Source organism: Acanthochromis polyacanthus, chromosome 11 (assembly GCF_021347895.1).
Source record: "Acanthochromis polyacanthus isolate Apoly-LR-REF ecotype Palm Island chromosome 11, KAUST_Apoly_ChrSc, whole genome shotgun sequence".
Taxonomy (NCBI): domain Eukaryota; kingdom Metazoa; phylum Chordata; class Actinopteri; family Pomacentridae; genus Acanthochromis; species Acanthochromis polyacanthus.
Window position 1 is genome coordinate 17,832,863 of NC_067123.1, and position 22,441 is coordinate 17,855,303.

The window sequence follows — 22,441 nt, forward strand, 5'->3', positions numbered from 1 at the left end:
CTACGACACTGTGCAGCCCCTTCAAATAAAACAGTTAAAATGGAATTTAAATCTCCATTTTTTGGATATTTTTTTCATTGATGTCTCTTGTATGTGTAAGAACATTTTTTAATCAACATAATATTTGAAATAATATTTATTATACATGCAACGTGAGTCCCACAACATCCCTGTCAGCATAACCTTATTAGGTGGGAGAAGAAGAAAACAGTGAATCACATGATACACAGGAATTACCATCATCAAACAGTTTTCTTAAAGGATGGGTAGAGCAAAGCTATGTCCTCTCTTCTATTTTTCATATTTTCACAATATTGTCAGCCTTGATTGAATGTCTCACTCTACCTCATATTATCAGGACAAGACAAATTCTTCTGACTTTTTCTTAACTGTTTTACATCAGTAAATTTGTATCCTCTTGGTCAGTAGTAACAGCTAAATAACCAGCTTCTACTCCTGAGAAAAAGCTAACATTAGCATGGATTAGCAACCCTGTTACTGTGATTAGAGTATGGTTAGCAAACAACAAATAAAACATGGAATAAAAATGGTACCACTGATGTGTAAGCTGAGACAACCAAGCCTTTATTGATGAATATGTAGCAGAAAATTATAAAAGAGAGGGTCTATTTTTCAAAAATTTTGAAGCCCAAATGTCCTCCCATTCCAAAATGCCACGTCAGTTCTTATTACAAATTTGAAAAAGATGACAAAGGATTTGAATCTGGAATCAAGTGGTGACTTTTACTTTTTTCTAAAAACAGCTACATGTTAGGTACCAAATTCCCACTTCATTTTTATTTATAATAAAAGGTTATGTCATGACTGTCATTTTACTTAAAAATGTGAAAGAAAACTTCAACTCTGGGTTAACAACTGGTTTTCTGAAGGAGTTAGTTCTGTTTTCAAAACTGTTACCTTTTTGAACGGTTGTTGCTAGAGGTACGGACCCGTACCCGTAGCCTGTGGACTACAGATACGGCACTTGCCATTTGCCAATCAGATACGCGAGATCTGGTCACGTGACTCCCGGTAGACGCTAGCGGTACGGACCGTAGCATCGGTACTACAGGTACGGACCCTAAACCTGACCCTAACACTAACCCTAACCTTAACCTTTGCTTACCTTTCAACAGTTTGCAGTGGTTAGCAGCTTCTTGACTCGCGAGACTCGCGTACGGGTCCGTATCTGTCTGGCAAATGGAAAGTACCGTATCCGTAGCCTGTGGGCTATGGGTACGGGTCTGTATCTGTAGACACTACCTTTTTGAACACAGAACTAGAATTTGAACACAGAATTTGTTTTGCCATTGAATGATATAATTTCAGGCACTCTATAAATCATTTTATCAAAAGAAACTAGGAACTTTATATTCCGTTGAAATCATTTGTCTCGTTCGTGAGAACGGGTTTTGTCGTGCCTAAATGTTTTAACGGGAGCCATTTTTGCAGTCACTGTCAATTCGTATCACCACGGACAACAAAACGGTAAGCAAACTCAGTAAAGGAAGCGAGATCGATGCCTACACTGCGTTGCTCACTTTATTTTGATGACATGCAATAGTTTTGATACTTAATTTGACATATGTCTGTGATACACACCTGCTTTTAGCCCCGAAAAACGAAACCATGGAGCGCTGCCGCTTCTTGTCCGCCATGCTCGTTGTTCGCCAATCGGAACGACCGACATTTGAAACACAAACTCGCGGGATGTCATACGAGAACTGAGTGTTACCGACCAACGGGGATGTGTCTGCTGTCTTCACCCACGGCGAGAAAAGGCTGCCATTCTGACTTGTTGATTTCAGCGGCAAATATACCAGACTTATGTGTCAATGCTTTCTAATATTTAGCATTACTTTTTTTTTTTTGTGCGGACCAGTGAGGCGGCAGTGTCAGCAAAATTGTAATGAGGCGGTGGCCTATACCAGCGAGGCGGGCCGCCTCGTCGGTCATATAGGAAGGGAAACACTGTAATATTTTGGAGTTCATCCAACTACACATTTTTGTGTCTTTTATGCACAATGTAATGATTGTACACACAAGTTACCACAAAGTCCCTTGTGAGAACAAAATGTTACCTTGTGGGCTCCAGATATGGATCTTGTGTTCTCGATAAGAGTTATGATAACTGATTTCCGGGTCTCTGTGCTCTTTAATTTCTCCTAGCTGCTGTTTTGTCCGTTGCTACTTTACTTTGTGATTCCTATGACTCCCATAATGTCATTTTTTACAGCACTGACAGACAGAGAGTGTATGTGTTTTGACAGTGAGCCAAATCAACAGTAGGTGAGCGGTGGGGTGTGTCAGTGATTGCAGCCGCAGCGTGTGTGTTGCAAACAGAGCAAACCACAGAACAAACTAACACTTGTTGATGGGCCTCTTCGCAGCAGCTGATCCGCTCGCTCTGAGCAGGAGACGCTGCTTTGCTGTGGTTTAGTCTCTGACTGCGTTGCAAAATCAGCAAAGTGGAGCAACAGTGGCAGAGTTAATTATGGTTGACACATCAGGAGGTGGGAGGGTCTTCATCCTCCTCCTCTCTTCCTCCTTCACACGCCGTGGGGGGAAGAATGTGGCCGAAAAGGAGAAGTCACTCATGCATGGATAGTAATGTAGCATTTGCAGTGAGAGGCAGCTGATAAATAGGAGTGAAAAGGTCAAAGTTGGCGGTGAATAAACAAACACCTGCTCTGCATAATGATGGCTATCATGCAGGTAATGAGTCATCTGTGTGGAGTCATCTGTTAGTGCTGCTGGCAATCTGCCCAACAGGTCATTACATCAAACAACGTGAACACTTTGTTGAGTTCCCCTTCAGTGGAAATCAAGTGCTGTTCCTCACTAAATTGTTCATGTGGTGTTTTATACGCCGGACACAACAGGAGCAAAATGAAACAACATGGCTGAGCTACTCTGTTGTTCCAGCTTGTCGAGTAGCTTCATAATGTTTGAGCAGAACTGTAGGTGAGCTGTGATGCTGTAAAACAGGGGTGTCAAACATGGGGCCCGCTGGCCGAAAAGGGTCCATCAGAGGGTCCAACCGGACTTCGCAAAGTGTCAAAAAAATTACAGAGAAGACATCAACTGCAAATTGTAAATTTGTAAAACTGTAAATTTTTTTATAATTTCTAGATCTTGGCAAGTTGTTTCAATCATGAAGTAAAATGCTAGATTGATCAGTTCCAGATACCAGTAACTAAATGTTGTGTGCCTTTGTAGATACACAGTGATCTGTACGTTGTAATGTATTAAATGATAAACTGAGACATAATATTGTTGAAACTGAGCCTTTTAAAAATATTTTTGAAATAGTTTTTTTGAGGAAAGTTCAGGTTCTTTTGTTATATGCTGCCACTTAACCATTTTTTGTAATTTGTTTCTGTAAAGATTTTTATTTTTGTCTTTTATTCCATTATTTTGTTATTTTTTATTGTTATTTTGTTTTCTTAACTTATGTTTCTTTAATGTTTCAAAGGGAGAAAGTCATCCAGAATTTCATTGCACACTGTGTATAATGACAACAAAGCTTTCTTATCTTATCTTATCTTATCTTAGAAAGCTAGTTCATTTAATGTGAACATTTTCAGAATGTACTATTATGCGCTAAAACAAAGGGGTCTTATGCTCTAATTTTACTGGTCCAGCTCACTTGAGATTAAATTGGGCCGAATGTGGAACCTGAACTAAAATGAGTTTGACCAAACTGCTGTAGAGTCCATGCATGTTTTAAATTGCAGAAGGTGAACAGTTCACATTGCTCAAACCTAAAATCAGCTAAATACCCAGCTTTTATCCACATGCTGTCAATGGTGTCTTCTCCATCTCCCATGAATAATCATGGCACATGCCTACAAGTGTAACATCCATGGTCAAGTGCAATATTTATGCTTAAATGCAATATTTATTATGTGGTTGCACAGAATCTTCGAAAGGAAACACAGTAGCTCAAACCTCAGGGGCAACATTTAATATCTGATTTATAATGGACACGTCATCAGCTGTTGGGAAGTGATATGTGACGTTTTCAAATGGATTAGAAATTCCTACATGGAGAAATGAGAATGACATGAAGCTAGCTCTGAATCCCAGGAGAGTTTGCTCTGAAAATTCCATAAAAGTGCCACTTAATAAGTGTCCACCTCTTACTGCAGCCACTTTGTTTAATGTTTATTTAACCTGCAATACATTTCCAATGTAAGGCCACTTTATCAAGGCTGTAACAGCCTTTTAAATCTGTCACTCAGCTCTGGGTTGCTCTGTTTTTTAGTGCAGGGTTGTAATTCAGGCTAATGGCTAACACTAGCCTGTGTTTATTGCTTCCCAGCAGGCACACTAACAGGTTGTGAAGGATTTTTGTTGTCTCATCACGTCCCTTAACTAAAATACAGAAATTATTCACCATTCCAATGTGTTTTATGCACAGTTATTTAGAATTAACTGGTTGATAGCTGCTAAATGGCGTCATAAGTGCTCTTTTTTAAGACGGCTAAACAGGCTGAATTTAGGAGTGAACTGTTATTTTCAGCTGTTAGCTTGAAAAACTGCTGCAGCTAACAAAAGCTCAAACAAACAGAATGGAAAGAAGAATGTGCATTTATTATTAGCTATACGTAGAAAATAAAATGGAGTGAGTAAATAAATGCCTTTATTTTAAATAATGGTCTCATTGTTTGTGACTTTTGCTTGCACTGTCTCCACATAACTGAGGCCGTTTCTGTTCAAACACTGCGGCCCGTCTGCTCTGTGCCTGCGGTGGTTATACAGTGAAATGTCTAAATCTACATGACAATGTCAGGACGTCTATCTGCTGCTGGACCAACACTTCCGGACAGAATCACGCTTCATCCAGCGGCAGCGTCAAGTTACCGCAGCTCACCGTGAAACAGAGAGCAGCTTTCCGCCCTGACAAATAAGAGCACCGAGTCAGCAGGAAACGGCAGCCAGCACAAAAACCCACCGTCTGTCTGGGCTCAGTGAGAAAGTCTGCTACTGAGACCAGCTGATCAATGTATACACACAGCAACAATAATCTAAGAGATGCAAACAGATGTTCTATTCCATCCACACTGCCTGTAGACACCACGGTCCTATTATCACACTTTAACTTGTATTATGGCTCTCATCCAGGTTGTTTTCTCCTGACTAGATCCTTGCTTGTGTTGCATCTACTCTCAGATGTATGTTGCTTTGAATAAATGCGTCAGATGAATTAAATTGTAGGATTGTTAAACTGTAGATGATTGAGTACCAGATAAGCACCATAGTCTAAACAAGAAACACACGTCATTTTGACAGATAAACCCACAAACTCATTTTCAAATTCTGTCGCTGAGCTTAGGACAAAAATTATGAGTTGACTGTAACTTTATCGGAAGGCAGACACAACCTCAATGTCAAGAACTAAAATGTGTCTGTTTTTAAAATATATTTCCTGTGTGAATGATTTAGGTTTAGCTGTGGATTTAGTTAAACCTGTTGTACAGACTTTTACAGACAGCAGGGATGAAACCTATTTTACAGATCTGTGGAAACAAACTGCTGAACACTGAAATCTGACTCTGAACCTGCAGATAAAAACCAAGAACCAGCATCCGGATGGACACAGTGAGGTCTCAACTAGTAGGGTGACCTGAGCAAGACAAGGATGTTTCTGACATTAGGGTCTTATCCAGTGGAATTTAAATGGTAATTATCCTCTGAGCTTTAAAAACAAAACTTAAGTCACAATTTCAGGTTTAAGGTTAGGGTTATATAAAAAATTGATTATACTTCATACGAGTTCTCAAGCTGTTCTACATGGTGGTCTGTCTGTATGAGTGAGTGGTAAGAGTGAGTGATTTAAAAAGACTGAAGAAATCATTGCATTGCTGATTGATATCAATCCATCATCTTTACACCGCTTCATCCTCATTAGAGTTGCGGGGGGCTGGAGTCTATTCCAGCTGATCTAAGGTGGAGGCAGGGGACAAACTGAACAGGACACCAGTCTATCACAGGGCTACAGATACAGACAATTTAAAGTTATAATTCACCTCAGCATGTTTTTGGACTGTGGGAGGAAGTTGGATTACCCAGATAAAATCCACGCATGCACAGGGAGAACATGCAAACTCCATGCAGAGAGTTCCCAGGAAGGCCAGGATGCAAACCAGGGATCTTCTTGCTGCAAGGTGACACTGCTAACCACTGCAGTCCGCATACTGATGTGTGCCGGAAAAATCTAAATCATTTAATTAACAATGCATTTTGGCACCCCAATATGATTAATGGTCTCAGCCTGACCACCCTTACGAAACTCTGCTGGATTTTTCAAGACCAAACAAATACTTTAACATCACAAAATGTCATTTAAACATATATACGTGTCAATTAATGTGGACGTTGCAACATTTGAAACATTCACTACCATTCAAAAGTTTGGGCTCACTTACAAATGTCTTTATTTTTGAAAGAAGAGCTTGTTTTTTGCAATGAAGATAACACTAGATGAATGAGAAAACCAGTCTAGACACTGTTATTGTAGTAAATGACTATTCTACCTGGAAACGGCTGATTTTTAATGGAATATCTACATAGGGGTACAGAGGAACATTTCCAGCAGCCATCACTCCTGTGTTGTAATGCTACATTGTGTTAATCATACTGAAAGGCTAATTGATGATTAGAAATTCCTTGTGTAATTATGTTAGCACATAAATAAAAGTGTGAGAAACATGAAATTGCCTGGGTGACCCCAAACTTTTTAATGGTAGTATACATTAGTCTTTTATTCATTTAATTATTATTATTATTATTATTATTATTATTATTATTATTATCTCTGTGATATTGACTGATATTAAGCAACTTGTATTTCTTTTTTTTCATTAATTTTGTAAGGTATCTTGAGGTACTCCAATCGTCAGGCTGTCTGTATTTTTTTTTTTTTTTTTTTGCTGCTCCTACATATGACCACTAAGGAATATCTTATCTGATTCCATTAATCAGTGGTATACAGTCCGTCTTAAACATAGTCTTCTCAGCCTCTCGGTGCTTTTATTTTCAGACCTGGCCGGAGGTTGCAGCTGTCCTGCTGTCACACACTTGACACTGGTGCGTCCAGGCGGCGGAGGCACACACGTACAGGCTGCACACACACACAAAGAAAGGTATCTAAAACGGCTGCTTTGTGTTACAGCGTCTAATATTGAAACACTTTGTGCGCTTGGTGTGTTGGGGAGGGTTTGGGGGATGAATTTGTGTCCGCGTTGCCATCAGGGGAGACTGTAGGAGTCGGTCCATCCTGTGACTGGCTGCTCTGAGATCAGCTGCATGTCGACGGATACAGCTTTAAAACCTTTCACGGCGTGTTGTGTTTGTTTTTAACGCGGTGTCGCGGCTCTAACCCGGCAGCAGCGGTCTGTCAGGACCCCGTCAGTCCTCTCACTTCTCCAGGAGAAACTTTGACCGGGCTGGGGACTGTTGAGGTGTAGTGTCGGGCTCCCTGCCGACTGCGACATCGCCCCGTCGATGTGTTTCTGCTTTTCCACTCCGACCCACTGGGCTCCATCGGCAGCAGAGGTGTGTGTGTGGCCGCGGATCGCTCCGTGCTGTCGGCCACAACGAGGCCTCCACACCAACTATTTCACCAAATCATTTCCTTTGTCGCAGCCCCACAGGGCTAAAAATACCGCCCTACTGCAAACATTAGCGGAGGTCACTATTGAGCATTATGAAAGAGGAGAATGCTCCGCCGATCAGAGCGATAAGTTCCTCGATATGAGCCACAGAGGCTGGATTTAAACCGGAGGAACCAGTTAACTCGGGTCAACGTCTAGTCCAGGCCTGCTAGTTAAAACGACGGAAGCGTTTATGGAGTCCGTGACTGCTGGGATTCATAGTTGCAGGCTATACAGCGCATACGTATGTATAAAGCGATGCGCAAGAATCCGGTAAAAAATCCACGAATTTAAAGTTATCGCGCCTGTCAGCAGCTCTGTCCACTCAGTGACACACTCCGTGGGATTGTGTAGGAATGGACTTAAATTCGGCACACCACCACACACTTCTAGTAATCAATAAAATTTCAACTTAAATTGGTTCACACAGCTCACTGCCGCCCACGGGCATCCAAGTGGAAAACATCAGTTGTAGAAAGTGCAGTTTTATTGCAGTATTATTGTACTGGAAGCATGCCGAGTTTAGCAGTGCAACCTGGAGGTTTCTGACAGATCCCAAGTCTTGCAGCAGCTTTGCCCTTTAGCAAAGTTCTGCAGTTAAATGTCAGCTTTTTTGGAATGATGTTTTGGGGGCAGGAGGTAAATCTTGTGCTCCTGTCTGCTCCTCAGGCTCGGTATGTCGGATGAAGATTCCCGTGCCAGCACAAGCTCTTCCTCCTCTTCATCCTCAACTCACCATCAGCAGCAGCAGCAGCAGCAGCAGCAGCAAGAGGCGAACCCCCCCAAGAAACGAGAGAGCAAAGTCAGCATGAGCAAGACCTCCAAACTCCTGTCGACCAGCGCAAAGAGGTGAGAGAGCTGCAGGCTGGAGTCGGGTGTGTTGTGGGGGAGAGTCTGCTCTGCTACAAAATGATCAGGACTGGCTCCAGCTTGGAGTTTTACCCCCATTTAAAGTCTTATTTTACACCTGGCTGCAGTGAGCGGCTTGAAGGCTCACGGCTCCATGTCTGCTTGTAAATTCTGCATGTTCTCCTCTTTAACGAGGGTTCGCCACCTCCCCCTGTAAGTTGTGAGTTTGTCCTACTTAAAAGTGACAAGTTGAGCGGGAGCTAGAAAACATGGACACCAAGAGCATCACTCCACAACTGCAAGAGAGTTTTTCATGTCCTGACCAACATAGGACATCGGAAGGCTCCTCATGATTCTTCAGACTGTAGTTTGACACAGAATCAGGTGACTTGGTGGTTAGCACTTTCACCTTACAGCTAGAAGATCCCAGGTTCACATCCTGGCCTTCCCAGGATCTTTCTGCATGGAGTTTGCATGCTCTTCCTGTGCGTGTGTGGGTTTTCTCCAGATTCTCTGGCTTCCTCCCACAGTCCAAAATCATGCTGAGGTTAATTGGTGATTCTAAATCGTCACTAAGTGTGATTGTTTGTCTCTGTGATGGACTGGTGACCTGTCCAACGTGTCCCCAGCCTTCACTCTAAGTCAGCTGGCATAGAATCCAGTCCCCCCACCACCCTAACGAGGATTAAGCGATGTATAGATAATGGATGGATAGCTGCAAAGCAGCTGTTTCTTATTCCTACAGGACTATAAATTTACAACTTTTGACCTTTTTTTTTGCCTTTGCAGAATTCAGAAGGAACTGGCTGACATCACATTGGATCCACCACCAAACTGCAGGTAAGTGAATGAGCGCTCTGTGTCTGTTTATGGAGGGTATTGAAACATTCGGCTGTTTGACGTGTGACTTTTAAGGCGGTGTGATTATTGTTCTTTTGGTCTTAAATGAAGATTGCTGTTTGTTAATGTGTAACCAGTGGCTTCTCTTCTCTGCATTGTATCAATTCAGCCGGCACATAGATCTGTTTATTCATTTATTACAGCCCTTTACAGTCGATAAAAAAAAGACACACAAAATCTTCCGTCACACAAAACTTGTATTCCTACAGAAATTATATAATGTGTAACCATATTAGAATGGAAAGTGAACTTATAAATAGAATTATGTTGCATTAAAACAACTGCGCAATCTGGCTTACCTCTCCCTAAGAGCACATGTACAAAAGGAGAGAGGTGGGGAAAGCTCATTTATAGGACGGGGTGAGGTGACTGAAAGTGTACGTAGGGGTGCAGGGACCCCCCAGCAAAGATTACACACAACAACTGAGAGACAGACAAGACTTTGTGTAGTTATACCAATAAACATAGTAACAATAAAATCAAACATGTGGTATATTATATATTACTAATGCAATAATACATATATATTTAACCTACGACCACTGCTGCACTACTGACCCTGTTACAAATGCACATATCCCTTCACTCATGTTCATGAAAAACAGCCTTTTCCCAGTCTGTTTGCCTGAATAGAAAAAAATATCTTTTGGTTCGCTGCCTTGTACGTGTAGTTGATCAAAGGACGAATAGAAATCAAGGTAATGGCAGCCTGAATGTCTGCTTTTTAAAGCTGCTGCTAAATGTGCTTTTTGTTTGCTCATCTTTAGACTCCTCCACTAAATTGTACACGGATTACAAGGTTGACCATTTGCCTACAGAGCTTTGCCTGCTCCTTTCACATTTCAGCAGACTCCTTTTATTGGGGGAGTGTCGAGTGTGTGGTCAGATTTGTAATGGGGCTTACTCAGTCCTTCAGTAACTCCTGATTGCAGTACAAATTCTGCTAATTTCTCTCTTTTGCTTCAACTTTTTGTACAGTTTCTTGTATGAAAAAAACGTTCCATGTTTAAGATGTGTCTTTGTCGTTTGTCTTTATGTCAAAACTGCAAATAAAGATGACATCACCTGGGGTACAAAGTCGAGCAGAGATGTACCTTCTGAACATACTTTTTTGCAGCAGCTCTGAAATGCATTCCAATTTTCTGGTTGAGAACAGAGCCACCCTCTCTTTAAACCTGGATTCCAAAAGTGAAAGAACTCTATGACATGGAAAAGATAACTTATTTACTCAGACTCCAAATGCATATTTTTAGATCGAGATGGCGTCCAGTAGAGGTCTTTCTAACTTAGACACTTTTATACTTTCCTTCTGGTTGTGCCACTTGGCCTGAACCTCTTTAATGTTGTGCAATCACAGCATCCCATTGTATTTGTTTTAAGAAACAAGTCTTTTGTCTTATCTTTTTTTATTATTTTTGTGTTGTTTTGATTAGTTATTTTTGTATGAAATGCTCTGTTGTCTGGTCAGTGTTCTCCCAATGCTGGTGTCTGTACTGTTGCATTCTGTGCAACAAATTAACAGAGTGGGTGCTCCTGTTCAGTATAATCTTGATGATCACCTCATCATTAATCACCCCCGGATTAATTGCTGTCATTGATGAATTTTCCCGGCCCTCAGATCTGGGTCGTAGTAATCATCACCATTAAGGATTCAAGGCTGTGCAGCAGTCTACTACTACTGCAGCATTCATGTCGTGTTAGAGTTACTGTGAATGCCAGTTTACCAATTAGAAACAAGAAAAGCACTCGGAGAGCACAGTTCTCCTCCAAGGCTGCTCAGTCTTTGTACCATGAAATAATTATGGCAGAAATCACGGCACTATAGATTGGATTCACCCACAAACAAAATGACTTTGCGCAGAGCACAGGAGTGTGTTATGCATGTGTGTGTTGTGTACAGATGCTGAATTGTGTGACCTAAATATGTAAGTAAAATGTATTCATTTAGCACCTTTCACGGATGTAAAATCACAAGGTGCTTTACGACAAAAACAAAACACGGATTATAAACAAAAACAATAATGCTAAAGGTATTAAACTGTTACAACGGGGGAGCATCAGTGAAAATAAAGTGCCTCAAACAATAAATAAGATAAAGCAGTTGCAGGTCAACAAAAGGCCTGTCGGAATAAAAAAAATTTCAGCTGGCTCCACAGGAGTCGACCGATCTCGGCTGTAGAGGAACAGTGTTCCACAGTTTTGGTGCGAGAGCTTGGAAAGCACAGTCACCGCTGGTTTTATACTTGGAATGAGGGACAGCAAGTCATTTTTGTTGGTCTGGCCTGAGAGCTCTATTCGGGGCCTACGGCTAAAAGAAGTCAGAGATATACTGTGGTGATTGGCCGTGTAAAGCCTTAAAAGTAATCACCAGTATTCTAAAATGTACGCGAAAATCGATGGGGAGCCAGTGAAGAGAAGAAAGGACTGGGGTGATGTGGGATCTGCGGTTAGTTCCTGTTAAAGGACGAGCAGATGCATTTTGGACTATTTGAAGACGGTTAAAAGAGGATTGATTTAAACAAGTATGAAGTGCATGACAGTGATCTAAACGGGATGAAATAAAAGCATGTAATGGGTGTTGGGAATTGATGGGACTCGGAAACACCATGACAATTTAATAAATTTTTCTTTGTATCATTTTCGATGGAGAAGTCTTGATAAGTCTGCAGCGGTTGATTTGTAGTAGGATCGCAATCGTGATGTAGTCTTCACTTGTCGTCATAGTTACAGTGACGCCATGACACTTTTTCCCAATGATACGGAAATCCTTAACAAATCCGTGGATCCAGACTATAAGCCGCATCACTGCCAAAGTCTAATTGGTCCTTGTGTCATTTCTGACCTTCCCTGAAAATGTCATCTAAATCCGTTGGTCGATTTTTGAGTAATGTTGCAGACAGACAGACAGACAGAACAGGGAACATACATTCTTTTTGAAAGCTTCATTGCAGGCTGAATTATACACCAACGAAATCATATTGTGATTATTTTAACGGATAGTCTGATGTGAGTCGCTGGACTGCAGATATAAACCTTCCGTTTTCAAATTCCTCTTCGCTCTGGGAAACAACAGGAACCTCCAGGTGGCGACCCACACACTGACTGTTTTAAGATTTGCTGAGGATTTGGATTGTTCAAATACAGCTCTTTGTTTTGGTGAATGAGCTACGTTGGTCACAGCGCTGACCTCCCTGCATGCAAATGCTCCTCTGTCACTATCTCAGTATCACACAGTGACCGCATCCTTGGCTTCGCTCCAACCATGATAATTGTGATTGTTTTATTATATATATATATATATAAAGTACAGACAAGCAGAGTGATGGTGAGGTGCAGCCAGACCTTTATGTTCTACTTCTGAGTGAACACTTCTGTCTTTTACCCTGAGGCAATTTGTTGTTCTTCTTGTTTTTTTAGAATTTTTATTTTTGCTGCATTTTCCCTTTGCAGCCAAACAATTACCAATCAGGGTGAAGTAGTTCAACATAAGTTCTTTATTCAAAGCTCTGCACACACAGTGAACTTACACAGATTTTGTTGTATTGTCTCAGACAGAACACTGATGGTCGCCTACTAACCTATTAAGTGTATGAGCTGTTACTATGTTAGCTTAAGAAACTACAGCGAGCAGCAGATGTCTCATTAAGGGTAGTAGATCAGATATCAAAGGTTTGTCATGATTACCACACCTGTTGAAAGCTATGTAACCCACCTTTGAATCTCATGACAATATGTTTGTATTACCGAAAAAGGTAATTTATTCCAAGTATGTCATTTTTTTTTCCCGGGCTTTTTCCAGACTGCTTGGTTTGGGGGAAAAACAAAAAACAAAAACAAAAGAAAAAACCCTGTAACCAGCTGCAGGGTTTTGTCTGGTTCTGTTCATTTAGGTGTCAGAGCTGAGCCCAGAAGGAGCAGGTTAGCATTCCTAGTGAGGGTCCGGTCTGGAAGAGAAAACAGATCTTGAACCTATGAAACAGCTTTTATTGTTTGCCGGGTTGGGTCTGTGTGATCCGTCTTTGGATCAGGTCTGGCAGGTTTAGACAGGTGTCATGAAAACGAATGTTCAGCATGTGTGCAACATGTGGTACGGCTCCTACACGTCTCCTGCTATCAACTAACATGCTGTATGCTGCAGATGTGTTTTACACACACACACACACACACACACACACACACACACACACACACACACACACACACACACACACACACACACACACACACACACACACACACACACACACACACACACACACCTCAGACCTGATTCTGCTGTGCATTTTGTGTTTGGATAAGCTGTATTGTGTCACTGAAGTGAAGCAATCTTGCGTTAGCACGGCCTTGCCGCAGATCACAGAGCAGAGCCAGGAGTTGAACAGAGGTGTAAGAGTCCGGCACACTTGATGTCTTTTTGAAGATGTTTTTCCCCCCAGTTTAAAGTAATGACAGGCCTGTTGTTGATTATTGCCTGTAAAATGGATGTCTGAACTCCCGGTCGTGATGTCTAGACCTTAAAGGCGAGCTGATTGCATGGCAGCGAGCTCAAAAACCGCGAGTTACGCAGCTAAGACCCAAAACAAGCATTTAGACGATGTAGTGTGGCCACAGGAGAGCTTTAGGCTTCACCGGGAGCTGTTTCACTCAACGCTCGCAGCGTGTGTGCTGCGTGTGCGTCATAATCTCAACTTTAGCAAAATGTGCTCTGTAGCTGGCTGTACCCCCAAACCCCCCGTGTTGTCCTGGATTAACTGCTTCCACTGAGGCCTTCTGAGACTCTACCGGCTTAGTGAGAAAATGTTTCTGATAAATGCGGATTTCTGACATGAGATTTAGCTTTGAAAGTCTGTCATATACAAAGAAATGTTTGATTTGATCAAATTATTCAGACATACACTACTGTTTAAAAGTTTGGATCACTTACAAATGTCCTTATTTTTGAAAGAAAATGTTTTTTTCAATGAAGATACCACTGAATGAATCAGAAATACAGTCTAGACATTGTCAATGTGGTAAATGACTATTCTAGCTGGAAACGACTGATTTTTAATGGAACCTCTATATAGGGGTACAGAACAACACATGTTCTAATGCTACATTGTGCTAGCTAATGGTGTTGAAAGACTAATGGATGATTAGAAAAGCCTTGTGCAATTATGCTAGCACATGAATAAAAGTGTGAGTTTTCATGGCAAACATGAAATTGTTTGGGTGATTCCAAACTTTTGAACGGCAGTGTAAGTTTCGGCACATTGACCAAGATTTAATCAACAAATCTCACGAAAATCCTACAACAAGCAATGAATCTCCCACTAACAGGTATGTGTGTGTCAAACCTTGATATAGCCTACACTCACTACACTAGTTGTTTAGGTACACAGAGTCTGCAGGTCCTTTATTCAACATTCAACATTCAACATTAACATCTGTCAGACTTTACAATGCCGCCTTATAAACTGGTCTATCTCTGTTACTGCTGCACTTTTTGCCCATACATATGCATACCACTTATGTGCAAAAACTCTTTCAACCTCATCCTCATGTAAATAGTCTTCTTTAAAAAAAAAAATCATCTTCTGTGTATATAAGGTTCTCTGCGTTTTGCACTGTTTCTAATTCATTGTTGTACTGCCTTTATACTGCTCTTTTCTCCTTTGGAGCTGCCGTAACGATGAACTTTCCCCACTGTAGGATCAATAAAGTTTATCTTATTCATTTTTGTTATACACTACAATAGAATAACTTTATTAATCCCCAAAGGGATATTCAGTATATTATGGGCTGCGCAGTGGCTCGATTCTTAGCGCTGTTGCCTTGCAGCTAGAAGATCTCCGGGTTCATTTCTTGACCTGGAATTTTTCTGCTTTGAGTTTGCATGTTCGCCCTGTGCTTCCTTACACAGTCCCAAAACATGCTGAGGTTAATTGGTAAATGGTTGTATTTATATAGCGCTTTTATCCAAAGCGCTTTACATGATATGTCACATTCACCCATTCACACACTGATGGTGGAAGCTGCCATGCAAGGCGCTAACCACGACCCACCAGGAGCAATTAGGGGTTCGCTGTGTTGCTCAGGGACACCTCAACATGAGCATGAGGGGCTGGGGGATCGAACCGCAATCCTCCGGTTGTGAGACGGCCACTCTACCCACTGAGCCATGGTGATTCTAAATTGTCTGTAGGTGTGAGTGTGATTGTTTGTCTCTATAAGTAGCCCTGTGATGGACTTACTACCTGTCTAGGGTGTCCCCTCCCTTTGCCGTAAGTCAGCTGGGATAGACTCCAGCCCCCCCATGACCCTAATGAGGATAAAGCTTTGTATAGATGATGGATGGATGGATGTTTGTTTTTATGCTGACTTCATGTTTGACACAGTCGAAGAGACGTGGAGATTGATTTGGATGATGTAGCTGTGCTGCTGCTGAATTAAACACAGAGGTGTGTCTGTTATTTAGCCTAGCCTTATTGATTGAAATGAGGCGATCAAAGTAACAGAAACACAAGGAAGTACAAAGTGAAGTAATGCAGCGCAAGAGCATAACAAACTGCAGCCTCCAAAATGAGCTCACAGTTGACTAAACAGCTCTCTGAAATGGTTTACACAAACATTGATTTACTGCAACACTGATGCCTGAATTAGTTTTAGCTCAGTGTTCCTAATAAACCAGCTCATTCCTCTGTGGCACTGAGTCCCCCTGTTGCACTGGCTGACACGTTCCTTCATTACCTTGAACACACACTGTAGTCCATTTTGCTTGTTTTACATACACCGGTATGCAAAAACAGGATTTGGAGAAAATATCTAATTGAGATTTGTCTGACAGATATTGCAATTTGATTTGTGATACATTTCTTTTAATATTCAAGCTTCTGTAAATATTTATTGTGTAATCCGTTTAAAATATGCATTATTGCATGTGATGCCCTTAAAAATGGGACATCATCTGTAAGACCATTGACTCAACACTTTAAACCTTGGGTCAGACACGCTGCATCATCTACAGTATTTGCTGAATTGCAGCATTTGTAATTTGCTCATTGCATAGTTTGTAATTCGATATAAAATTGATTAATTGTTCAGCTCGAACGGCCACTGTCCTGCTGTGTCAATACTCACCAGAGCTCCAGATGTGAATTAATCCAGTGCTGATAAGAGTCCCTAACAAATGTTCAGTTTCCTCCTGTTTGTGGAGCTTGTTTCAAACCTGCAGGTCCCAGCTGTTTTTGAAAAATACAGAATCTTCTTTGGGAAAGTTAACTAAATTATTCATTTGAGCCATTTGTAAAGATTTGTCTTCATGAGAGAATGTGCTCCAGATGGAATAGACAGATGAAGTTATTGTTGGTTTTGTTTTTTTCTGGGATTTATTGGCAATAAGGAAAGTGCAGAATTGAAGCAGCTTTTTCTTTAAAGTACAGTGTCGAGTCTCAAGTGATTGTTTTTGTGATGTGAGGAAACTGGAGTCCTCGGTGGTGTTGGAACGAGGGCCGCACCAACCAGGGTCTGGAGCAGGTGGAGAACTGGTTTACTGAGGCTTCAGAGCAGAACAAGAAAGCCACCGAGTCTGATGAAATGGTTAAATATATTTTTAAGTTATTTAAAGCAACTTACACTTTATATACAGTTATGTTTCAGAAAGAATGGATGTGCCTCCTTTTAATTAAAAATATCGCCCAACCATATGTCCAAGCATGTTGGTAAGATGTATAGAAAAGACTGAATGGCCATGTTTCAGATGTCAGCATTATCAGTGTGCGTTTTCAATTAGCTGTGCTCCTGCTCTCCTGGAATACGATGAGACTTCTGCATTTTCAGGCTCTGTTTATTCAGTAGCACCCACATTTAAGAGACATGGGCTGTGGTTACATGAAGTTTTTAATTTGTAATTATTTATTCGTAATCAACTCATTCACAATTAAAGTTTTGCGGTTACATGGAAACATTAATTCTGAATTAAGGTTCACATGGACTGCACGTTTGGGTGTTGGAAAGGATTCTGATTGGACACGGAGTGGACGTGTCGTATCCCTGTTTACCGGAAGAAAACAAACTCTGTTTGTCACAGCATTTCTTTTCCCCAACAACATGGAGGAGCAACTAAAAAGCATGCTTTTCGCTTTGCTTTTTATTGTTGTTTTGAAACAGCAACTCCACAATGGCGTACTACTTCTGTTGCACCGATAAGATCGCAGAATGTGTACGTCGCTACATCGCTAGGTGAGGAGCCAAGCATGTGCAGAATGACCGGAATTAACTGTATACACGAATAGAACGTACACAGGAATTAGTTTATTCGAAATTAACATCGGAATAAACCAGGCAGTTTTTTCGGAATTAAGTTTGTTCGGAATTAACTTTTTAATTCGAAATTGTTTACAAGGAGATTTTAAAGCAGAATTAGCTTTCATTCTGAATTAAAGAGGAAGTAAAGGTCTCATGTAAACGTGCTGATTGTTCACACCTGACCAGATGAACTAAAGAAGGAAACGCTTCATAGTTGAGGTAAATGGCTCCAGACATGCATGGTGTGAATGCACCCTGACTGATTTATCCCTGTTTGCCCAGCAGCGCAGAGAAAAGCTTCATCTCTCCATTTGGTCTGGTTCCACTGTGTAGAAAACACCCTCTATTGAGCAGCACGTGCAGAAAGGGGATTTTTAGTGTTCTTTCTGCCTCATTTATCCAACACAGAATCTGCTCATTAGGGTATGAATGGAGCCGACCAGCTCCGCCGTGCAGATGCTGCTTAATGGATCACACGTAGATGAGTCGGTTTGGCTGTCGTCTCCTTTCTCTCAAGGTAGTTTCGGGCCTCCTTGCACTTAAAAATGGACACTGACTGATGAAGAAAAGACTTCTCCTGACTGGTTTCCATTATCATCGGCGCCTCTCTTGTAACAAAGTTTGTTTTATGAGCACTATAAGGCAGTGTCTTTCATCTGTCATTTATCAAAATCTAATTATACTCCACACTGGGAGTGCAGTGCAGGCCCCCTTTTTCTCTTTCTACGGCCTCGTTGCCACTGAAGTGTGAACTGCAGACATCACAGGCCTGCTTCACCCTCCTCCCCACCACCCGCCCTGTGTTGCTTTCATTCACCATGTTTTATTCCTTTTTCCTCTCCACCAGCGATTTTCTTTATTGCTCGCTTCCTGACTCTTACTCTTTATTCTCTCTATCTTCCACGCTGCCTCCCGTCCTCCTGCGTTCTCATTCACCGTATCTCCTGTTGAGATGTTGCCCGCGGGTGTCAGACGGATTCCTGACATTCCAGGGTCGAGACTCATGACAGCTGAGGAAAGTTAGAAGCCGTGTACAGTAAGGTGATTAGTGCCGAGTGGATTTGGTCAGATATGGTTTCATAAAGGCCCTTATTGATATTTTAAACTGGAACCGTTTATAAATCAAATAATTTTGATATGTTTTGTTCCTTTTCGGGTTCTGCAGATCATACATCTGAGGAAATAGCCAGTGCTATGATCCCTCTGCTCAGTAGCTGATGTCAGAGTCGGTCTGTCTCCACACACACCTCTGCAGTGTGTTACCAGCTTGCATGTTTGAGACTGCTGAGGTTTTCTGAACTGCTTCTTCACAGCTTTAAAAAGCCTCGTCCCTGGAGAGGAAGTGGCTGGCCTGTACACTGCTGTTACCACGGAAAGCCCTGAAAGCTGAACGCTGAGCTCTGAGCTGCTGCTGCACAGATGGAAGCTTTAGTCAGGCAGCAAAGGGAGGGAGATGTTTCATTTTAGCTAACCTGTCAGCAACAAGTAGTGCTTAGAATTGAATTCCAGTGCTTAGATTGGTGGAGTTTTAAAGGTCGGCATGAAATGTCTGATCAGATATGTAATCTGGATGAGTTTTTCTCGAATCTAATCTTGCACAGAGAGCTTTAATTTTACAACTTGAGTGGCTTCTTTTGATAAATAAAAGAGAGACTTTTCTTTGAGTTTGTAAATTCCTCATAATTCCTTGAAATAATGGTGTAATGTGGCAACAGTTCTACACTACTGTTGAAAAGTTTGGGGTCACCCAGACAATTTCATGTTTTCCATGAAAGCTCACACTTTTGTTCATGTGCTAGCATAACTGCACATGGGTTTTCTAATCATCAGTTAGCCTTTCAACACCATTAGCTAACACAATGTAGCATTAGAAGACAGGAGTGATGGTTGCTGGAAATGAGCCTGTGTTCCCCTATGTAGATATTATTTAAAAATCAGCTACTTCCAGATAGAATAGTCACTTACCACATTAAATATGTCGAGACTGTATTTCTAATTCATTTAATGTCATCTCCATTGGGGACAAAAAAGGCTTTTCTTTAAAAAAAAAAGAAAAAGGACATTTCTTAATGATCCAAACTTTTGAACAGTAGCGTAGGTAAAACAGCGTCAGCGTTCAGTAGCTGTACTTCAGGTTAATTGCCTCCAGCCAGTTTCAGGTTAATTATTTAGTCAGGTTTGCTTATGTAACAGGTTGTGTACTGGCAAGCAAACAAATGACTAGACGAATAATTCAAATACAAGTGACTACAAGTTAAATACATAAATGGGACAAAGTGTCTCTGAGCTCATCTGTTCACAGCTTGGATACCCTCGTAGGATTTTATGACATCATAGATAGCAATGGTCCAATGAGCACCTTCACCAAGTGTGATGAGGAAACTTGAAGTCTGCAGGTCAAATACACTCAGAGTGAAGTCAGAGGCTTGTTGTAGTTAAATATTTGATATGAATGATGTTTGCATATTGAAAGACTCCAGATTGTTTTGTGAGTGAGGGAGGGTGGATGTTTTTGTAGCTTTTGTTTGCATTTTTCTCTGTTTGTCTTCCCTGAGGACATGACCACCACTGCAATTTAAAAATTGTGTAAAACCCGTCCAGTCCTCGTGGTGGCTGGTTGATTGACCTGTATAGTGTGAGACGACGTAGATTCTGGCTGCAGGAAGGCTGATTAAAACATGTAGTGTGAGGTTATAACAGATTCACAAACCTCATAAAGAGTCTGCAGCTTTACAGGCTAACCAGGTTAACATGAGAGTTTGTAGCTAGAGCTGCTGCACTGCCAAATGTAGATGGAACTCAATAATATTAATGAAACCGACTTCTCACAGTAACTGTTACAACCACAGGACGTATCTCACAAGCTTTATCTCAAAAGTTCTGGTGCACACTGTGCTGCAAACTCAGTGGAACTAATAGTCCGTTCACGGTTTTTGTGTGTGTGCAAAACTCTGCATGAGATAAATTTTGTTGCTAGCTCGAGTCCTCGAGGGTTTGTGCTGACCCCTCTGTGGACGCCTGTGTGTAGTTCAACATTTAAGACCTTATTATGGACCGTCTGCACAGCAAACACACCAACTGCACATGCAGCAGAAATATACACTGGACATCCGTTTTGCATGTCCTTCAATATTCCTGCTTGTATTTTTTTCAGTATGAACAAACCTCATCCAAACTACTTCACACTTGACACCAACTGTGTGAGCTTATCAAAACATAAATGTAAAAATTCAAATCAGATGATGCCGTGTCAGGTATAAATAGCACGGCTGAGTGTTCAGCCTGACCCTGTTTCCACATGGAGTATAATGTAGGACTGCACCTTACCAGTATATCTTTTTTTATTGTTTTATTGGCTTTATATGTTTAGAAAATGCCTCAATAATACTTCAATATTTTATTCAGTTGTGATTATCAATATCTGTTTTCCTTGTCACTGCTGTTTTATTCTGTTTATAATATTGATAGATACTATTTGTCAGAAGCCTGATCAGAAGAACACTGGACCTCAAATGCAAAGGAACATGTAGGTTAATTTCACTTAACTGTATGTCAAAGCTAGCCTTTTCCTGATCTACAGAATATGTTTTTGAGCTAAAACTTGGATTCACTTCGTAACTGCAGTAATGTGCAGTTTAGATGATCACTGGCGATTGTATTTTAGCATCAGGAGGCTATTTTCTCACTCATACATGTACACCAAGTTAAACAAAAGTCACGGTATGCTACCGTAACAGCAGCAGTGCAGAAAAAATTTGTGAATGGGAGCGATGAAACAACATTAAATTTAAAGGGACTCCTACTATCGGGACGGCTTCATTGTCAATAATCCTGACAGCCTCCGTCATGATTGACTGGAGACAAGTCGTAGATGTAGCTGGTGAGATCAGACACATTGAGGTTCCTGTGCTTCCAGAGCACCACTTGTTGGTCTGTGTCTGAAATACTTGCACACTTTAGATAATAACAGGTTTCAGCTGCATCTAGTTCTCCAAGGGGATCAATGCTTTGACAGGACACAGGCATCGTGACGTACATCTGTCATCACTGACATAGTTACATCAATGAGTCACCCCAGTCCTACTGTAACCACTGACTGCCAATTCATGGTTTTCATGCAGTTTTCAAGAAAAATATTTGATAATAATGATGTAATAATATGTAATTATAGACTGCGATTCGTCAGATATGTGCATCTGAGTAAAAATGCCGAAGCATTGTGATAATTGTTCTGGCTGGTCAGGTACAATTGCCAAAAACTGCATGTTTGGAAAGTGGCCGGCAGGAGGAGAGCTGGAAATGCAAATTCCAGCAACAATGGCTAGGAAATGTTGAATTCAGAGAATGACTACAGCCCGTGGGCGGTCAGGGGTGGTTTCTGGATTCCGAAATAGTGAAATGTAGGGGACAGTTTTCATATAAACATCATCTTTTACAAACAAACAAGCCCATGTAATTTGTTGAGTTCACGGTCGTGGGGTTAAAATTTTTACAGTATAGCATTAAAAAGCATGAAATTTGACTGGCTGATTTCTGCAGAAACCCTGACACTGCACTTCTTTGGGTTCCCAGCAACACTCCCAACAAGTAGAGAACAAATTAAATATATGACTGTTGACGTAAATGAAGAACAGGCACACACACACTGAGATCCCTTGATTTCTTTAGTGAGATTCCACATCCTTTGTGCTGTTGTCGTAGACACTGTTTTTTCTTTTCCAGATAATCACAATAAATAAGGCAGCTCT

At 41.2% G+C, this 22,441-nt stretch overlaps 2 protein-coding genes across 4 annotated transcripts in view; both read left to right on the forward strand.

The window, feature by feature from the left end:
• Positions 1-22,441, forward strand: part of rpl15 (ribosomal protein L15) — a 345,074-nt gene that overhangs the window by 295,571 nt on the left and 27,062 nt on the right. The window lies entirely within an intron of this gene.
• Positions 1-22,441, forward strand: part of ube2e1 (ubiquitin-conjugating enzyme E2E 1) — a 122,050-nt gene that overhangs the window by 82,237 nt on the left and 17,372 nt on the right. The window contains exons 1-3 of one of the 3 annotated variants that reach the window (XM_051955286.1): positions 7,011-7,148; positions 8,328-8,507; positions 9,297-9,347. The exons of 1 other annotated variant lie outside the window; for it this stretch is intronic. In XM_051955286.1, coding sequence (XP_051811246.1) covers positions 8,335-8,507; positions 9,297-9,347 — 224 coding nt within the window. In that variant the 5' untranslated portion in view covers positions 7,011-7,148; positions 8,328-8,334. Of the gene's footprint in view, positions 1-7,010; positions 7,149-7,267; positions 7,561-8,327; positions 8,508-9,296; positions 9,348-22,441 lie in introns of those variants that run through there. One more of the 3 variants, XM_051955287.1, reaches the window with a different exon arrangement.